General features: G+C 45.2%; 1 protein-coding gene across 4 annotated transcripts in view; it reads right to left on the minus strand.

Annotated features, from left to right (window-relative positions):
* vps13b (vacuolar protein sorting 13 homolog B) overlaps positions 1 to 21,131 on the minus strand; it is a 443,292-nt gene that overhangs the window by 257,384 nt on the left and 164,777 nt on the right. For all 4 annotated transcript variants that reach the window (XM_084052011.1, XM_084052012.1, XM_084052010.1 and 1 more), the window contains exons 20-21: positions 15,433 to 15,542; positions 10,966 to 11,110 (exon numbers count right to left, since the gene is read on the minus strand). In XM_084052011.1, the coding sequence (XP_083908137.1) occupies positions 10,966 to 11,110; positions 15,433 to 15,542 (255 nt within the window). The remainder of the gene's footprint in view (positions 1 to 10,965; positions 11,111 to 15,432; positions 15,543 to 21,131) is intronic.

Below are 21,131 nucleotides of genomic sequence, written 5' to 3' on the forward strand. Positions count from 1 at the left end.
TTTACTTCCGCAAAAGCTAAACATCAACCTAGTCCCCACTGTAACATATTATACCTAACCTTAACCTACAATAGAGTGAAGTTTTTAATTTTTTCATCTGTTTTCCAAGACTTTGGACTCTGGGACTTGGCCAGGAAGTGAAAACCCTTCTACGGCAAGAGTCTGCTGGGCAGATCACAGAGTGTGTCTAACTGCAGGCTGTGCCAATACCGGGGCAGCGTGCATGCGTCTCCGCATTTTTTATTTTTTTTAATACCATCCCAGGGCTCTGATCATTAATCCTGGGGTCATTACTTGGAATGTAACTGCCATAGCTTGTTATGGTGAGCGGAGGGCCCGGCGTTTCTGCAGAGAGGGGAAGGTGGGCACATTAAATGAGTAGCTTCAAGAGTCAAACTGAGGCCGGGTCATAGTTATAGCCTTGGCACTGCATGCAGTGAGAGACACATGATGGAGAATGAAGAATGGGAGAACAAGAGAGCTCTAAATCCAATGGAAACGGGAATGTGATGGGATGGCCTGACAGGCCCTTAAAACGCCCCAGGACTAACAAGTCCACAGAGTCCTCTTAGCGTTGGGTTATTCCCTCTGCCTTGTGCCCTCACAGTCATGTCCTCGTTCTCAACCTCTGCTAAGCCAATATGTTAGGCTAATGACAGGACATCCCCTAACCGCACAGCCTTGTCCGCTGGTTTATTTTCCCCTCTCTACAGCCCCTCCCTCTCTATCTCTCTCTTTCCTTCTTTCTCCCTCTATGTCCCAGTCTTCATCTGGAGTGTAGAGCTGCCAGTCCATTTTCCCATAAACATGCTGGTGTTCTAATGGTGATTATTCATCCTCTTTAACAGCTCCAACTGTCACATGTCACAGCCAGTGAAAGCCCAGGGTCTTTTGAAGCCCACAGAGCGAGCATGTGTCAAGTGATCAGATCAAAACACACACAAAAAAACACAATGCCATTACAGCACAATGAGTTGGGAGAGAGAAGCGAAATCAAGTGTGGCCTCAGTTCATGATGTGCTACACAACACCACTGTAGCAGATCAACTAGGGCTGTAAAAGGTGTGAGGGTGTGTGTGGCGGGTGTGCATTGCACTCCGTGCAAATGTTCATTCTAGCAGGCGCAGACACACACGTGCATGAGCAAGCTGTCCATAGTCAACTCACACATTACTGCACAGCAAAATCCTGAGTGTTGATTTAACTCTGGGAGTGTAAAAATGGACCCTCACAGATGGAGCGCAAAATTAAAACACAGGATTTGACACATGACAAGAGAGAAGGAACAGTCCTTAGATCCTGAGAACTGAGATCAATTAACTTCAAACTCTGGCACGCATCACCGAGGACCCGAGGGAGTGCAGTGTCGAGTCGGCAGATAGGCAGTTGTCCAGAACCGCCAATCCAACCAATATGCTCATATATATATATATATATATATATATATATATATAGGCATATATGGAGAACTGGTTGTCCAGAACTGCAGAGCCGTCCAATTTAGTAAATGCCCATAATGGGCCAAGCATGAAGTCAGTCTGATAGAACCACTAAAGCCAGATAGATTAGGCATAAAAGGGACACATAGAGACAGATGGGAACAACGTGTACTCTGACAATGGGTAAAATGGGTGCAACGGGTATCGTTTAACCAGCTGCAGGGGCATACATTCCCATCGTTCCCAACTTTGCATCATACCCGAATAGGCCAGTGCCCAACAGAAACCGGTCTAGTTTGTTTTAAATATTTTCAATCAGTTTAGTATTTCAAATAGATTTTTTTTTAAATCGGTCAATAATTGGTATTCTAGGACTCGCCATTGGATCAAAAAAGCTGGCATCGGTCAGGCTCTAAAATAACCAACACTGTCCCTCTGTCCTTGCAGAGTGGTTGAGCAACTGTACCATAAAAAGGCGTCTCGTTCAGGGACCATCAGTGTTTTCCCATGCAGGCCCTGTATCTCTCTGGTATGTTCCCTATTACCGGTGGTTTACAATGAGTTGAAGTGTTGTATATTCTGTTACAGCTGCGTGCGGAGGCAGTACCGAGGCTCTTTAATAACCCACCCGCCTATTTGTTTTGGATGCAGGTCGGTGTTTATTTAAATATTTATGCGACTCCATTTGTTACAGCGCTATTGAAGCCGCCATGCAAAGTGGTGGTACGGCCGGGCTGTCTGTGGAGGGCTGGCTGCTTTCAGACCACAGTTTTATTGTATGTGTCCTTCACACTCACACTCTCTCTCCCCCCCACTGCATATAGAGTCTCTCTTTTGCTCCTTCATTCTGAGACCGGTGGGTTTGAGGGTTCCAAGATGCCCTCTAACATGTGAATATACTGTAGCTGTAGTGAGGAGGATATTCATATTGGAGATTAGTCTTTAACAGGGGTATTCAAAGTTTTTCAGCCCAAGGACCCCTTAGCTGAGAGCGAGATGAAGCAGGGACCCCCCAATACATATTGTAAAGAATAGTGTTGTAGATTAAATTAAATTAGATATTTCTTCCCTCTACACCAAACCTCTTTGCCAAAAATAGCAGATCTACAAGCTCACAACGCCTCACAGCGCTGTGTGTTTGTAGATCGGCTATTTTTGGCTAATGTTCCCCTCACTCCCCTCAGAATCCTATCACACAAAGATTTGGAGGACCCCCTGTAGTAACTCTGAGGACCCCCTAGGGGTCCCGGACCCCCTGTTGAAGACCCCTGGTCTATAATAGTAGTGTGAGAGGAAAGGGGAAAGGGAAGAGGAGCAAAGGGGAGGGATAAGAGAGAAGAAGAGGAGAGGGATCAGATGAGAAAGGCTGCAGGCCGGCCTCTGCCAGCCAGACCATGACACAACGTGCAAAGAACGAAGGAGAAGACGTGTCTTTCCTCAGTGACACCGAGACCCTCTGAAAGGTCCCTGATGAAATCACCCCAATCCAATTTCCAATCCACTCCTGTTTCCCTGTCATATGAACTGCCCCAAGTCCGCTCAACTAATCCCCTTCTCTGCCTGATGAACCACATCTCAACCCCAACTCTCCCTCCCTCTCTCCTCTTACCTTAACCCCCCAAAAAACCCCAGCCAACATCCACATGGCCTAATCCCCCCATCATTCATAAGAGCACAGAAGGAATACTTCAAGGACGAGACGTGGGACAGATCCGTTCTCTGAAGATTGACCAGCATGCATGTCAGTGAGCAGTTTGTGGGCTCGTCAGTGAGAGCGAGGGACATTTTAATCTGGTGAATTAAGCTCCCCGCAGACCGCACTCGCCCTCCTCAGGGGGCCCTACTATCTCATTATTCCTGCCGTTTATTGTTTTTCTTTCCCTGCTTGGGCCCTTCATTACCTTGATAAATTATTGACTTTGCAAGAAAAATTAAACTACATAAATAACTGCACAATGAAAACATTATCCCCTCTTGCAAAGCGGGCGGCGGCCAATAAAAACTGCCTGACTTCCATCAAGCTACTTGGGTCAGGATTATGGTAAAAGTATGACTTGTGAGTTCTGCCTGACGTCCCCTCATCAGCTCTCATTTACAGACAAACACAAACACATAGATGCACATGCATATATTTATCATGCTTTCTTTTCTTTTAAATTCATATTACTCTCTTTCGATCCATAACATATCACTCTCAACCCGAGGAACCTTGTATTACGCTCTCAATCCCAAACTCTTTTTTTCATCTGATGCATAGTTGAGATCACAGAGATGTCAAGCAGTCCAGGTGAGCCCCAGGACCCTGACTGATACTGCATCGTCAAACAATGTCTTCTCCCATACCAATTCAAAGTACAACTATCCTCCCTGCCGCCCGCCGCTTCTCCATCTCTCATATCTTCCTAGTAAACAACAACATTAGATCTAATCCCATCCTCCTGACCACGAGCAGACAGGATATGAAAACAAATTCTCCAAACTTGAGAAAGCACGGCCAGATTTGTAGGACAGATTTCTTAGTTAAAACTAAGTGCGTTCCCTGTGCGCCAGTGGCTAATTTTAGGATTTCGAAGTAAAGCCAATGAGATCATTACTCTGGTAGGGGCTAGTAGAGAACAATGAGAAGGCCCGGGAGGCTCTCAATTCGAAAACACGCTCTGGCTGCCAACAAGAACATTCATTAGGGACAAATAAAGAAAATACTTAAGAGGCTAGTTTTATGTGAACCAATTTGTGGCGTAATTGTGCGAGAGAGACTGAAGCCGACCTCAAAACTCGGGCGAAACGACTTGTTTTCAAAGTCGCCGTTCCGTGGCCTTTCTTGTGAAGGATAATCACATGAAAACAACCGTTAACACTTCTGCAATGGTGTTCCTTAGCAACATGCAAACAAACCCCTTGAGGTGACATAAATGATCGTTCTAGTGTTTGGTTTAGAAAAATTAATCCAAAACACTCTGCAACGTACAGTCTATCATCTACTAAAATGTTTGGCCAGGCAAAATACTGTGACCAGAGTCCCATCAAGGCCAGTAAAGTAAATAGGAACATCGACTGTCCTCAAACAGAACAAAACAACTAGTGACACAACCCCCTGCCAAAGCCACACAACTCTAAACAACAAGAGGGACCTTTGAGGACATGACACGTCAAGCTCTTCTATTATGACATCGTCATCAGCCACACTGCAGCAGTAGTGTTTTAAAGGGTGCAAAATTGAATTATTTTACATTACGACACGTATTGGGAACAATATGCTTATAGAACACAGAACTGAAAATAGAGCAAGGGTTTCTAGTCCAGTCTAATCTCTGTGCAGATAAATGTAGTGTGTTTAGTCAAATGTATCCTGCGTAATGTGTATAATGCATTATGTTAGCATGTGCAGAGTTCAAAGACAAAACTAAAGAAAAATGGACAATCAAGGTCTTACCTAACAGGTCCAGTAAATGAAACTCAGAGTTTGTCATATAAAATGTATACACTGTAAGTGTAACATACGTACATTGATCAAAGCCAGAATGTTAAAGAGACAGAGTTCAACGTCTTGCTGCCAAGTGGTGTCCACTGTCCAGGTACTACTGGTTGTGAGAAACTGCCCTCACTGTCTTCTGGGGAAACCATCTGAGCTAGGTTGGTGCTGAGTGTCTCCATGCATTTGCCTACACATTAACAGGCACCTTCTCGTAGGAACTGGAGGAAAGTCCCCTCTTGATTACCACCAAGCTGTAGCTAGGCTGAATGTGGTATAATAACAAAACAACACAGCACTCTCTTTAGACCATAAAAGTGCCAGGCATCTGTTCAGAAGGCCAACTGGAAGCAGGGATGACTCGCTATTACAGTTGTTCAGAGAGGAGGCTTTGAACTACCAAAACACACAGAAAATGATTTTCTTTCACTGGATTAGGATTTATCCTGTTAATTCCCCTGAGGTGAGTTCTGAGGGAAAATCTATATCTCCAGTGGAAAAGTATGATAATCAGTGGGCACAGAAAAGTATTGCCGTGGCCAAGGTATAATCAGGCGGAACAAAAAAAAATTGCCCACGTATCAATATTATTCCACATCCTATCCAGCATATCGGGCCATTTAATCTCAAAATGGAGGTCCAGCCAAGCAACCTGTCTCTCAACATACAACCTGTTAACTTGATATTTTCCAATTGACCACTTTAATGCATAGTGGGTGAAACATTGTGTGCTTCAGTGTTTTTCAAAGGAGGGCTGGGAGCCAATGCTATACTGGAGCACAAACTAACTTGACATGCCAGGAGTACCAGAATGCCTGAGCTGCACTCTTGCAAGATCACTGTAAAGTTCTGAGGGTTAATTGAACACTGAGAGGGTAGAAATATAACTTTTGGTAACATTTCTACATTTCTTAGTTACATTTCTACACTTCAGAACCACACAATTATCCTCACTGCATGATGTTCTGCTACATTTTCGGCCATAGTGTGCAAGATCTGTGCATAACGACTGTTATCGGATGACAGCTTAAAAGTAAGTGTGCAAGAGCCTTTACAATGTCAGTGATTGGAAGCCATGTTGTGCTCTTCAGTATGCTTCAAAAAAGGGAACTATGACCAGTACATCAAAACAGTGCAACAATCCGGTACAGAACAGAATATAGCATTTTATACCAATACCAATTATTTGATTCCTAATGGATTTGATGCCAGAAGTTCTCAAGGGGAAACAGCATGAAACGTTTTAAAGCAAATGTTCACAAGACAAACAAAATAATACATGTAAGGGTTGAATTGTTGAGCTCTAACACTCATGATAGGCTGTTGCTTTGTGGCAGGATACTGGTGATGATGCGGTTCCTATAAGAACCTAATGACGTCTCCTGCAGGTCAACAGTGTACAGCTCCAGTGGCAGTCCAGTTGGCTGGCTGCCTCCGTTGAGCCCGAGCCAACCTTGTGTGTTTATTTCCCATGTGTCCCTACGAATGGCGGCTCAAACACATGTGTTGACTCCAACTGGCAAACAACCTGTACATCTCCCCTCTGTTTACCTAAATAGACGACTGAAGGCTGAAAAATAAAACGTCTGCTGCGGTGATTACCAACCCCCTTAAAGTCCCCGGAGAAATTATACTCCGCACATAACCCCCGCAACTAAAATGAACCTTGTCATATATCTAGACGTTTATTTGGAGTCATGTTAAAACAAACACATTAGAGCTACCGAGTGAAATGCCAAATTACAATTTAGCAAAAAGAAAAAACAACCAACAAAAGGAAATACTTTCTCAGTACCCGATCCAGAAAGGGAAAAATGAGCTGGACCATTTAAATTCATTTCTTACAACAACACAATTCATTTCTCAGGGCAATTATCAATTTGCCTGCAAAACTTCCTCCGTCAGTGCTGATGAGATTAAAGCCCATCAGGACACAATGCCCATTTCTCATCTCTTGTCCCATCAGGTTTACCCTTGCAGTAAATCATTAAGCCTTATTGATTCAATCCAAGCTAAACAGCAGGATCAGATGTCCTGAGGTAAACATGCGGCTATTACAAATACATTCATAAAGATCCATCAGACGACAAGCCGCCACCAACGGCTTTGCAGATGAAATGCATCCCCTGCTGACATAAGAAAAGACCCAGAAAATAATTTTATATGTCCAGCAAACATTCAACAAAGCATAAACATCACAGGAAAACATGATAAACTAATAACCAAGTCATATTGAAGGTCTGACCTCAGCCAGAGTCTTTTACATAATAGCCAGCCCAGACCAGAGCAAGCTCCCGCCATCAGCTGCTCCCCCCCACTGTTAAAACATCCAGCCCCTTATTCAGTGTGCTGCACAGCACACATGGTAAAGCAATTAATAAATCATCTTTAGAGAGCCTAATTCCAATCATAACATGTTGGATGTCAGCAGCTCTTCTCAGGACGTGACTGCAGGGAAGGTTTTACAAGGGGAAATCCACCCTAAACACCGAATACAAGGTATCCCTATAACCTTGGATAGTTCACAACTGCAACTGTTCCCATTCCCATTTATTCCTTTGAATAGGAGTTGTTTGTGCTCACCAGTATTCAGTGTTCACTGAACTGTGTGCAATCAAGGGAGTAACACGCATGTGAATTCTGCTTTAGGGTGGATATAAACATTGAGGGTCTCACCACATACTGTAGTTTTCTCCTTCCATTTGATTCTCTCAGACCACTGCCTCTCCGTCAACTAGCTTATACCAGAGGGAGGGCTAAATATCAGGATGTATAAACCCATATAATTAAGTATATATATATATCAAATATCTCCCTCATCACAACCTGCCAAACCTGGACAATATGAGGACTTCGCTGTTCTATTCATCACCCTCCAATTAATCACAGGAAGTCTGGATTATTAAGACAATTGAGTATAGCGGAATATCAGTATAATTCTATATATCAAGTATCGCTGCAATCCACTGGCCACCGCAGGACATGAGGACTTTGCATTTTTCACTCACTATATTTCCCAGCACTTCCTATGCCATAAAGTCATCACCATCACATTATTACAGGAATAAAATGTTCAATTAATCACAGGAAGGATGGATTCTTATGATGAGAAGGAAGTGGAGTTGGGGAATGGATTGAAACTGCAGCCAGTTCCCGCTGCTGAGAGGAGCTGCAGTCCGTCACGACGGTGCCTCCACTGTGGGGAGGCTCGTTGGCTGTAATTAGAACCACCAGGGCCTAAATGCCTCGGCCCTCTCCTTATTCTGATTGCTCTCGGAAACAATTTGTAACTTTTTTTTTGTTACATCTGTTCCGGCAGTGCTGCGGCCATTTCCAAAGGAGATGCTATTCATTTAACTACTGAGAGAAATTTCATTTCAATGTGTGGGTTTTTATTTTGAAATCTAAGAACACATGGTAGCAACACCTAGTAACCAAAGGCTTGTTTACCCTTTACCAGGAAAATATTTGGTGTAGAAAGTGCTCAAGAATGACTGAGTATATGTTTCTAATGAACTAATGCAAGCCAATAATGAGATGCCATATAGGAACATGCCCAACATTAAACACTCCATTACGCAAACAACTCCAGTCCAGATGTGCTGTCCATTTAACATTTCATCACAAGACATGGTAAACGAGTGTGTGTGTGTTTATTTGTGTGTGTGTGTGTGTGTGTGTGTGTGTGTGTGTGTGTGTGTGTGTGTGTGTGTGCATGCGCTGATTGTGAAACTAACAACTGTCTCACAGTCAGACAGATGCGCACACAGTTGCAGATGACCATACCAGTAGAGAACCATACAGGAGGAGAGAATGACTAACAAAAAACAAGACAAGCAAACCAAAAGTTTAAGATGGAAAAAGGCAGCTGGCAGATAGGAGGCCATGTAGATTGATAACCACAGTGTACTCTAGTTGTATTAGACTTTAGCAGAGTGTTGGTGATGGGCTGCAGCCTGCTGGAGCTGTGTGCACTCTGTGGGAGCCAGGGGGACTGTTTACTGACGGCCCTTAATGAGCACACTGTCGAGATGTGAGTAAGCAAAGATGCTGTGGTATGGAAAAGCCATTAGTGTAGATTAGATGAATCAAGGAGCAACAGGGGGAAACGAAGGAAAAAGGCGCTGTGACCTTTTCGGGCTGCAAGCTTTTAAAAGAGAACCAAAAAGAACCTTAATGGGTTTTTTAGGACTCCAAGAATGTCATAGGAGCATTTCGCCTGTCAAAACAACTTTATGACAAAAGGGGCGACGTCATAGATATATGCCGATATTTATAGCTACAGTATGACTTCACCCAAAACAGGGACTCATCACTCCTGTTGGGAACACATTTCCCACTGACTTGAAAGAAAGTAAACCATCCTTTGCTTATTTCCCCTGACTCTTTGCTGCAATCGCTTGGCAGAGCATCTTTCGACCATGAAAGCGTTTAGAAGACCTGGAGTCTAAACACCGTGACATTCAAACAGTAGAGACTGGGGAGGCCTTTCTTCTTCCTTTTTTTTCCCTTCTAAAATACTGCAACTAATTCAGTTTCCCCCAACGTGAAGCCCAGCCAAGATATTCCATTGAATCACATCAATTAAATATCAATAGGGAAACATGAGGGAGAAAGGGGGGGGGGGGTATTACGTTTATACTGTATGGGTATTAAATGAAAACCATTGCTGCAGTGAATTAGGGCCTGTGCTGTGTCACGGACAGCTCCTAAACAGAGTGACTGCTTAGCAGTCCTCCCAGGTATGAGTGTGTGTGTGTGTGTGTGTGTGTGTGTGTGTGTGTGTGTGTGTGTGTGTGTGTGTGTGTGTGTGTGAGTGTGTGTGTTTGTGTGTGCGCGCGTCTGTGTGTGTGAAGGGCTTCCCCTAGACTCACTTGTGTCAGCTCCAACACTATCACAGGCATGTTCCTCAAACTGACAAGAACAACATTAGAAGTGCTTATTGCATTGCACGCACACGCTCTATGACTTGACTCCTGTCCTGACCTGGCCTGCAACCACTGCAAATAACCCCGGGACCTATGGGAATAACGGGCGTGTATGTGTTTAACAGCGTGTTCAAGACTATAAACCAGCCAGTCACATCCCTGACAAGGTTCTGAACTGCAGCCCATCCTCTCTTCTTCTATGTCCTTCTGCTCTCCTGTTTCTCCAATCTGTCTATCCTGAGCCCCAAAGGGTTCAGAGTTTCCAACTTAGAAACAGCAAGACACTTCGCTGGAAAATACACCGGAGAGGATCTAACAGAGAGGACCAAAGCAATGGTGTGTTTGTGCATGTGTGAATGTGTGTATGTATTTGTGTATGCACAGATCTCCACGTGTGCGAATCCCTACATGTGTGAATGTGTACCAGCATGTGTGTGTGTGTGTGTGTGTGTGTGTGTGTGTGTGTGTGTGTGTGTGTGTGTGTGTGTGTGTGTGTGTGTGTGTGTGTGTGTGTGTGTGCGTGTGCGTGTGTGTGTGCGTGTGTGTGCGTGTGTGTGTGTGAATGTGTCCTGAGGAGGGGGGTCCCAGAAAGCGGAAAACTGGCATAGAGGAAGGGTCTGGACAGCCAAGCCACTCATCTATTCTGGGCATCTGGAGCCCAGAGAGCCACGGTAATACAGCTAAAGGAGGAAAACAGAGCAGGGATGCCTGGAGATGCGGTGTCCTCCAAGGAACAGGGTCACCCAGGTGTCAGGTCGCCACAGTATGTTATGTAACAACATAGTAACATGGATTAATTACATAGTAACAAGGTTAAAAACTGTAGGCTGTTATTATTTCACTATTGAAATCAGAGATGCCTCTTTGCACAGACACGGTGGCAACGGAGAGTCCAAACTGTCACACGCTATAATCACAATGTGATTGGAGATTTCAAAGGAACAGTAATACTCAACCTTATAGAACCTTATCTGAAAACAGGCCGACAATTTAAATGTAACCCCTGTGACGCTGCCTCAACGTAGAACTCTACAGTATGTTAGATTGATACCATGCCATGTTATTGTAAGTTTGTGTTCATGGATTTATTGAATCTATGACAACAGTTTGGGTTTGATGAGCATACCTGTGACAGTCTTGGTTTTGACCGGGCTGCTGGCGTAGTCAGAGGCCGGATTGGATGGCTGTTTGGCCAATGGCGTGCTCCCCACAGACACTTCATCCTCTCGCCGCTTGGCCATGGGCATTGCCATGGGAACTGCCCCTGGAGCCTGCAATGACATCACAGCATGACTAAGCACCCATGAGGTCATGGGGAAGGTGGCAAGAAACTTTCTTTTGAAAATTAAACAATTAAATCAAACAAAAAGTGTTATCAACATGTTTTATGTATTTTTTTTTGCTGTAGTTAGTACTTTAAGTAGTTAAATTACTTGGAGAGGGAAAAAAAGGGTTTTATATATTCATTCAAAGACTCAACTGTTTCCTGATTTTCATACAGTACCTGGGGATGCACCAATGTGGAATTTCTGTACTGAATCTGATAATAACGATAATATTTGACAGTTTCTTTCACTTTCTCTTTAAAAAGTCTTGTGCGCAGCTTAGCTGTTTCAAAGTGTTAGAAAGTCAAATGGTCAGGCAATGCTCATTGGCAAACAAAACAGACCAAGTTCCAAGTACTGAATACCAAGTCAAAGTCAATTCAAGTCTTCTTTTTTGTTTTTGTTGAGAGAATAGAGCAGGTCAGAAGTCGTCACATTTGGGAATCAAGTCATGTGACAAAGGTCTCCGACCTCTAAATTCTAAATATTTTTTAATCAATCTACAATTAATTCCAAAAACATTTAACGTGACTGATCAGGAAACATCGGGCACAGTTAAATGGCAGAGAGGGAGAGAGAGAGAAGGAGCAGGGGGGGGTGGGGTGGGGTGGTATGGTGGTCTCCAAGAGCAACAGGAGTCTGTGATGGCTGTCTGTGTTTGTTTTGAGGGGCCGCCTGCGCTGCTGGTACAGCAGACACACACACACACACACACACACACACACACACACACACACACACACACACACACACACACACACACACACACACACACACACACACACACACACACACACACACACACACACACACACACACACACACACACACACACGCACAAATGCACACATGCACACACACGCTGACTGGCACTGAGACTTCGAAAAAACAGGATGTAATGTTGGTCTCTGAAATGAGGGAATACCCCTGGCATCAACTAGCAGCAGAACAAATCTGTGATGCAGCTGCGCAAGGCCACACCAAGGCCTCGTGCAACAAGGCTAACGACCAACTGGAGGTGCTATAGGGTGACCACACGCTGATCATTGTTACCGTCTCAACTCTGCACAGTAAATACGTCAGGGTTAGTTTTACTCTGAGAGTGTACAAATGTTCGGGTCCATTTGGTTACATTTGTATACTCTCAGAGTTTGTGCACTCTAAGAGTCAATTTAAAGTCCCTGTCCACATGTCTCCTGGTATGGATGAAATCCTCAGAAAAATCATCCCTGTTCAATACATGTCATGGATTTCTCACCCCAAAACGTCCTTAAAGGCGGTTTATAGTACCTTAATCGTTGCTCTATCTTTGCTGTCATTTTGTATTCCAGTATTTGTTAATCAGAAACATCCCAACGGAAGCACCAAATGCATCATGGCAAATAACATAACAAGCCTTTCACATCCTCCTTGACAGGAACCACGCATGTAAATGCATGCCTCTTGTGAGGCTCGGATTGACGTTTGGCATGTGATGTCACACCCTGGCCAAGTTGAGTGCCCTGCGTCAAACCTGGATTTAGTGAGTGCATGTCTGAACACCAGAATTTGGTTTTAAAACACTAGTATATGAGTATATGAAAGCTTTGGAGATATACAGAGCACAGGAAACTACCAGGATCTTCATGGGTAAGCTTAAAAAAGACATGAACCAAACTAAAAACAAGATTTTTGGAGCGGGTCTTTAACACTAAGGATTTTACTGTGATTTAACTGTTGTCGTAAAACAAAAAATGGGTCCCCCAAAATTAGCATTCAAATCTGCTTTCTGTATTATAATAACGCCAACCTTGCCTTCAGAAATCAATAACACATGTGAATAAAATAATTCAACTGCAGTAGTAGCTTAATGGCTAATAGGACCCTCTCAGAAAAAGCATTAAACAAAACCAGAAAACACTGCACTAGTGGAAACACAATACATGCTATGCTTACGATCACAGAATACACATGCATTCACATAGCAGTTACGAAAGCGTCTAGTGGAGGCTGTGCACACACACATGCAAGCAAGCTAGTATATACAATGTACAGTACACATACGCACATGTGAGCGAAATACAAATACTCACTTATGACTATATATACACGCGTGGCATCCATGCATGCACACAACGCTCAAATACACTGTATAGACATACAATATGAAGAGTTTGATGGTTCATGTGTTATTTGACATAAAAGAAAATGCATGAAGGCTTGAAAAAAGAAAAAGAAAAAAAAAGAGACCAGGCTAAATATTATACATTTCGACTTGCACTGTACACTTCATGGAAAATATGTGCTTGGCCCACAATCTAATATTCATGCTAAGAGCAGGTACACCATGTGAACAAATGACCATCATTCATTCCTAATGGATGACATAATGTGAGCTAACTCCCTGTACCACACATGCGCGCGTGCACACACACACACACACACACACACACACACACACACACACACACACACACACACACACACACACACACACACACACACACACACACACACACACACACACACACGACCAGCCTCACAACTTCTCTCCTCTCTCTTCTCCTCTTACCCCTGCCTCCCTCCCTCCCTCATCACTCCATTCCAAAGTATTTCCTCTTTTCTCCTTACTTTCCCTTAGTTTGATTCTTTTCACCTCCTCTCCTCTCCTCTCCCATCCTTAACCTCAATTTATCTACCCTCTTCTCACCTCCTCTCCATCGATCTCACCTCCTCCCCTGTCCACAAAAAACTTGACAAAGTTGTCAATGCTTACACTTTCAGCATTAAATTAAAGATTTCACTTTGCTCGTCCTCATTCTCATCACCCAGAGATCATCTCCTCTGTCCTTCACTGGCTGCAGTCTGGCCTTCATTTCAAGGCGTTGCCTAAACTAGCTAGGCCTTGACAAGGAGCCCTGACATGGGCTGTGTGCGCACACCCACACACAAACATGCATGTCCACACACACACACACACACACACACACACACACACACACACACACACACACACACACACACACACACACACACACACACACACACACACACACACACACACACACACACACACACACACACACACACACACCACCTCTCCATGACAGACAGTCGTATGTATCCTTCACCCTGGCAGCAGTTCAACTAATAACATGTGCTTCCCTGCACAGCTAGGACCCCCAGTGACCCCTGAGGCAGAGCTGAACCAGGGCCCAGGGCTGCGCTCCCTGTCTACCTACTGCAATTAACTCTCTCTGTGTCTCTGTGTCTGCCAGCTTCACTCATGCACTAAATATGGCTAATGTACACACCCACATACATACATATATACAGGCCCATGCATGCACAAGCACACGCACACATGCGCACACGCACACACACACACACACACATATATACAGGACCATGCATGCACACGCACACAGGCACACGCACACGCACACACACACACACACACACACACACACACACACACACACACACACACACACACACACACACACACACACACACACACACACACAGCCCCTCCAAACTGTGGGAGGCATGAAACAGATGAGTTTGCTGAAAGCAGCAACATTAAAAGTATTACAATATGATACTTTCATTTACTAAAGCATGTATTTATAGAGCAGAACTACATGGGGAGAACCTGCACTATGTCCCAAGCAATCAGCGTGTGTGTGTGCATGCATGCGTGCGTGCGTGTGTACGCACACACAGTGCATTCAATGTCCATAACCATCACCATGACCCCTGTCAAATAAATAGAGAGAGACTGGATGGAAGACAGGGAGCAGAACACATGGAAAAAGGTAGCAGAGAGGGAGGGAATGAGGGAGGGAATTGGAGAGAGAGAAAGACACAGAGAGAGAGAGAAACAGAGGGAGATAGAGAAGAAAGTGGAAGGAGGAAGGGAGGTAGAAAGAGAGAGAAAAAGTAGTAGGGAGTGAGAGACAGAGAGTGAGTGAGGAGGACACGAGAGGGAGAAAGACAGATTACAGGAGGAAGAGATGAGACAGACAGGAGGTGTAGAAAGGGACAGATAGATCCTGATGAAAGGGGCTTTGATTAGTGATCAAGAAGGGCAGATGACCAAGTCACAGGAGTAGAAAGATGGAGAGAGAGAACCCATGGATAGAACCAGGAGGAGAGGAGAGTGACGTGTTGGGAGCTCCGCAAACAATTGTTAAGGAGCACCCCCCCAACCTATGTTTTTCACAGTGCATGTGCAACTCGTACATCTACGTACAGTATGTGACATTAAAATCTCTTGAATATCCTACCTGGTGCTGTTGCCTGTTGCTTCCTCTGTGTGGCTGGTGTAGAAGCCATGTGCAGAACACTGGGTCCACATTGACAGCTATACCCTGGACACTAACCAGCAACACAGCACCTACAGAGAGAGAGAGAGAGAGAGGGGGGTGATTAGAATGTTCACTTGACATTATCACAAGTGCACAAGCAACATTCTTTCACTACACTTTTTCCCCTTTTCCACAATTAAATGTATTGTCCCCATTGATTTGATCCAACTTTTAGTCCCCTAAAATTTTGCAGCTGCCCATCTCCAGTGGCTCCAACTTTCTCATGTATCACAGCTTCAATAGCTTTTAGCAAACGAACTGACGTCAACATTGGCAGGAAAGCACAAACAACAAGCTATCAAATGCCTAATCAAAGTCAATTTAATCACACAAGGGGCTTTTGTGTGACAGCCAACTCCGCATCACGTTTGTCAATATCGAACTTCGCAGCGCAACAATCGTAAGCCAAAGGAACACTGATGAAGTGATGTGGAATTACCAATGCAGAAACTATGTGGCGTGTTAGAAAAAAAATATGCTGTTTTGCTTCGAGATACGACGATATGGATCGACGCAATCCATCGCTTCTAATAACAAGTAATGGAGAGTGACTTGAACAAATCTCCTCAGATTGGGTGTCTTACAGTTACCCTGCATCCTAATGACCCGCCTGTGGGTATCGGGCCTGTTCCTGCTTTCACAGTGACGAGGGGGGAGCGGCACAGTTTGTTTCATTTGCGCCGTTCAAAGTAATGTTGCGCCAAGCCAAGAATAACATTTTCTTTTGATAGATTTCTATGAAACTTGAGATGTACTCTGGGGTTTTGGTTTACTCTTAAATAATAATCTTTACCAACAATAAGCGGGGCCCTGAGGTAATGCATTAGGATCCTATCAATAATGACTCCCATGCCTTGAGGATTAGAGCAGGGTCCCTGGCGTGCGGTGGAATGTCCCGGCATGGCCATGGGAGGACGTTTCGGCTCTACCGGGACTTTCAGAAGGTTTTACGGGGCTTTAGAAGAAGAAGGCCTAGTCTTCTGTTTCAAGCCCTGTGGCCATGCAGCAGAGGGTGTGTGTGTGTGTGTGTGTGTGTGTGTGTGTGTGTGTGTGTGTGTGTGTGTGTGTGTGTGTGTGTGTGTGTGTGTTGTGTATCACCTCTGACAGGGCTTGATTGCACTGCACCACCAAGGACACCTAACGGTTCCCTGACGGCATTGACGTAGCATAAGCTCGATTATTCTCCCACTCTTTCTCTGACACAGGCACGCACGCACACGCGCACACACACGCGCGCACGCTCACGCTCACTCTCTCACACACACACACACACACACACACACACACACACACACACACACACACACACACACACACACACACACACACACACACACACACACACACACACACACACACACACACACACACACACTTTTGTTACACCAGCTCTCCAGCTTGGCACAGTTCTCTCCCTCCTCCATCATTCCCTGTGAACAATGCAAATAAAACGGCCCTAATTTGCTCCACTTTTACAACGCTGTGTGATTTGTAGCCCCTGAGCCTCAGTACATGTGTGGTGTGAAACGTGTCTATGTTTCTGCATGAGTGTGTGCGTGCGTGCACACGCATGCAAGCGTAAGTGGTGTGAAATATGTGCATAAGTGTGTGGGTGTTGAATGTGTTATACGTAGTATGTGTGTCTATGCATGTACTGTGTGTGTGTGTGTGTGTGTGTGTGTGTGTGTGTGTGTGTGTGTGTGTGTGTGTGTGTGTGTGTGTGTGTGTGTGTGTGTGTGTGTGTGTGTGTGTGTGTGTGTGTGTTGCTGTGGCCGCTGTACTGTATGAACACACAGAGTTGCTAAGTATTATTCGCCAGATGCTGTTTCATCTCGTGCCACTCATGTTGTAACACTGATTACTGAATCCAATCTGATGAGCGAGACACTTTATTTCTCATTGGATGAAGTCAAACTGACTGGCATAGTGCTCAATGCCCCCTCCCTCCCCTGCTCTAGCTCTTTTTTCCTTTTCCTTCTGCCCCTCCATTCCTCAATATTCTCTCCATCTCTCTCCACCTCCAGCCATCCACTCTCTCCCACCTCCTCCTCGCTTACCATTCGCTCCCTTTGCCCTCCTTCAATTCCTCCTGCCTCATTTTCTCCATCCACCCCCTGCTCCTGTCTTGTTCCCTTCTCTTACCCAACCCTCTCCGTCTCCTCATCATCTTCCTTTCCATCTCCCTTGCTATCTGTATCTCTGTCCCAATCTCTATCCTCTCCCCTTCTTTCTCCACATCCTTCGCTCACTTCTCCAAAATACCCCACCCTCCAACTCCAAGCCATTCCCCTCTCTTCCCTCATCTGTCTCCTTCCCCTCCATCCCTCCCTCCTACTGAGGAGGGAATCAGCCACCTCAACCCTGTGGCTTGAACTCCTACACCACACTGTGGCTGCTTAATAGGCCTTGGCTGTGGCTACGGTGCAGGGGCCCCAGTATGAGCGTTTTTTTTAACCATAGCCCAACACGGCGCTCAACAGCACAGGACCCGGTTGGCTGGGAATGGGCTGAGCAGCAAAGATCTATTTGATAGATTCAGTCTGAATAGTGTTCTCGTGAGTCACACCTACAACGCAGCAAGCTCAGCATAAATGAGTCACAGCGTAATAATACAATAATATTTAGATGAGCGAGTGAGTTATTACTGGGGTAAATTGGAGGGGGGTAGGATATAAAATGCATAATTGCAGATAACTGTTGAGTCTATAGCTGTGGTTATTGCACAGCGCCAGTAAGTATTGTGGCCTTATTCTGCAAAGCGAGCCAATAGTAAATAATTGAGTAACCAAGTTACTGTAAGTGATGTTCCATTAAGGAGGGTAAGTTAATACCTGATAATATCCAACAATGAGTAAAATCATAACGTGAATAACTAGTTATGCGGGCGGAGTCAGTGTATTGGTGGTGTTTTGAGTGTACTGACAGCTGGTTTCATCTAGATGGATGTTTGTTTGCCTTCTGCTAATGACGGCAGCCATTACCTAGCAGACACATGTCAACACTATCCCAAAAAAACTCCCGCTATGTGTGATCATCTCGGAGAAATTATCCTCAAAACAGCAACAAGGTTTTTCTTCATTACCTCTCTTTCTTTCTCCCTCTATCATTCTGCCTGCTTGGCTTTCGCCCTGCTCCCCACAAAGCTAACACAGCAGCAATGGCGCTAAGGGCCCCAACCAATTCGTCTCCAAAAGGAGAAAAATGGGGGTGTTAACCGTGTTGCTATAAGAAGGGGGGTACCACTGCCCGCCTGTGTCCTCGTTTCATCTCTGTGTTGACACTAGCGTCTCAGAGTGACATGTCCTTTGAGAGGTGTAGTGGGGTGGGACGGCATGGCGTGCTACGGCCGACCTCGGGAGCGTGCTGCAGTGTTGTTCTTCTCTGCCCTGACAGGCCGCTATATGGGTAATTACAGAAAAGTGATGACAACGATAACAAAGGTGTTTTTCTTACTTCCTAAGTAATTCTACCAAAAAAAGAAAGAAAAAAAAAACAGAGAGAGAGAGAGAGCAAAAGAGAGAGAGGCACCACGGCAGCCGGGCCCTTAAAGTATACACACAAACACAGATGCTTGAACAGACGTGGGCGAAGGGACAAATATTTCTGCACAAATGAAGACACACACATACAGTACACACACACCTTGACTCAGCTTGAATCACTGGACCTGTTAATGTGTTTTGACATTGAGTTTTTTTTTAAGCTGAAGACCAGTGAAGTTAAAAGAGACCACGAGGCTGCTGGTGTTGTGGCTGAGAGTCTGGGCTTCAGGGACAAGACAGACACACACGTCCGTCCATGACAGAACATATATCCCTGTTTTCTATGTTAGCGTTATGTACAGTATTTGTCTTTTACAACAGCACAACATCTCTTCCATGACTGCAAGTAAACTAGAACCAGGAGACCTGGTACTGCCAGACCCCTAGTGGTTGAAATCTGAATGGCCGGGCTTCGCATGACGTGTGTCCCTTCTACAGTATGTCCCTTCTATGACGAAAGAGGGACAGACTTTTTTGGCTGGGGCCGGGGGACAAAGTGACATACCATGTATGGACAAAACAGATACAAAGCCTCATGTAAGCCCGACCCCTTGGGTCTGGCAAAAATAATAATAATAATAATAGAGGGTCTAATAACAGCATGCATGGCTTCCCGGTGTAGTGAGTACTTGGAGGCCAGTCTGAAGCCGCGTGGAACTCCATATTTGGATTTGGATTTTGCTCTTATGTCATACTCCTCCTCTCTGATTATGATGTTAAGGGCAAAATGTGACAGTTAGCAATAGTGATGAAGATGGGTAGTTAGCGGTAGTGATGAAGATGCCGGGGTGATTAGTCCAACACAAAGTCAACACACAATGATACATGTGAGCTGATTAGGGTTACGTAGGGCACAACCTCACAACCACAAGCTGTGACCCCACCATTAGAGTGGTAGACAAGAGCCAAGAGAGAGGGAAGGGAGGGGGCAATGAAAGAGAGGGTGATGGGAGGGGAAGGGAGAGAGAGAGAGAGAGAGAAGAGAAGAGAGAGAGAGAACTTGTTCTAGCCAGCTAATCCCCTCCTCAGAATCGGTTCATTGTTGGCTGCAAGGCAACCTGGGGACCCTGCGTCCAGGGTTCTCCAACAGAAAATAAATAAATATAGCCCAGCCCGCGTCAGCCAGATGACTTCTGACAGGTTTGGTTAATTTCGAAGCCAAGTAGCAAAACAAAACATTACGCCAGTGTGCAGGGCCTACGCTGCCTTTAATTGCTTTTCCGATGAGCTCATGACTTGAAGGTGTCCTGGAGCGGGCCGCACAACCCGACAGGTGTTCTGCTGGTGTGTGCGCATGTGTGTGTGTGTGTGTGTGTGTGTGTGTGTGTGTGGGGAGGGGGGGCTGGAGCTGTTGACACCACTGGACTGGTCTCAGCTGTGCGTGGGTGGGAGGGTGTGTGTGCGTGCATGCATGCGCACGTGCGTGTGTGTGTATACGTGTGCTCTTATGGGCATTCATGTGGGTAAGATAAAAGTGTGTCTATGTGACGTTGTAAACATAGTAACTATGTGTGTGTATTCCGGCACTCAGGACTGTGAATAACCATTGGCATGATCAGTCACACTCACTAACACACGCACACACACACACACACAAACTACATGGCCCTGCCTTGTTGTAACCCAGCAGCCCAGGGGCAGATCCGCCACAGGAGCCCAGGGGCTCAGGAAGGACACAGGCACGTTTGACTGGAAACAGACCCTGGCCCACGGAAAGCCTGCTCTCACTCCGGGGCAGCGCGCCTCCTAGGTTAGCTCTCTTTACATAGCTGTACTCTGCTGTAGACTGCCCTGCTGTAGCTCTGTGGACTGGATCTGTGTTACATTTGTGTGTGTGTGTGCGTGTGTGTGTGTGTGTGTGTGTGTGTGTGTGTGTGTGTGTGTGTGTGTGTGTGTGTGTGTGTGTGTGTGTGTGTGTGTGTGTGACCAAAGCGAGGTAGCTAGCTCGAGGCTGATAGGCCAGGCCCACCTCATAAAGCAGGACTATATAGCTATGGGTACAGTAACACACAGGAAGGAGTGTGAAGTATGATGTAATCAAGGAGAAGTTAGTAGGTAGAGAGAGAGAGAGAGAGA

This window comes from Gymnoscopelus microlampas, assembly GCF_963454915.1.
Source record: "Gymnoscopelus microlampas genome assembly, chromosome: 3".
NCBI classification, from domain to species: Eukaryota; Metazoa; Chordata; class Actinopteri; order Myctophiformes; family Myctophidae; genus Gymnoscopelus; species Gymnoscopelus microlampas.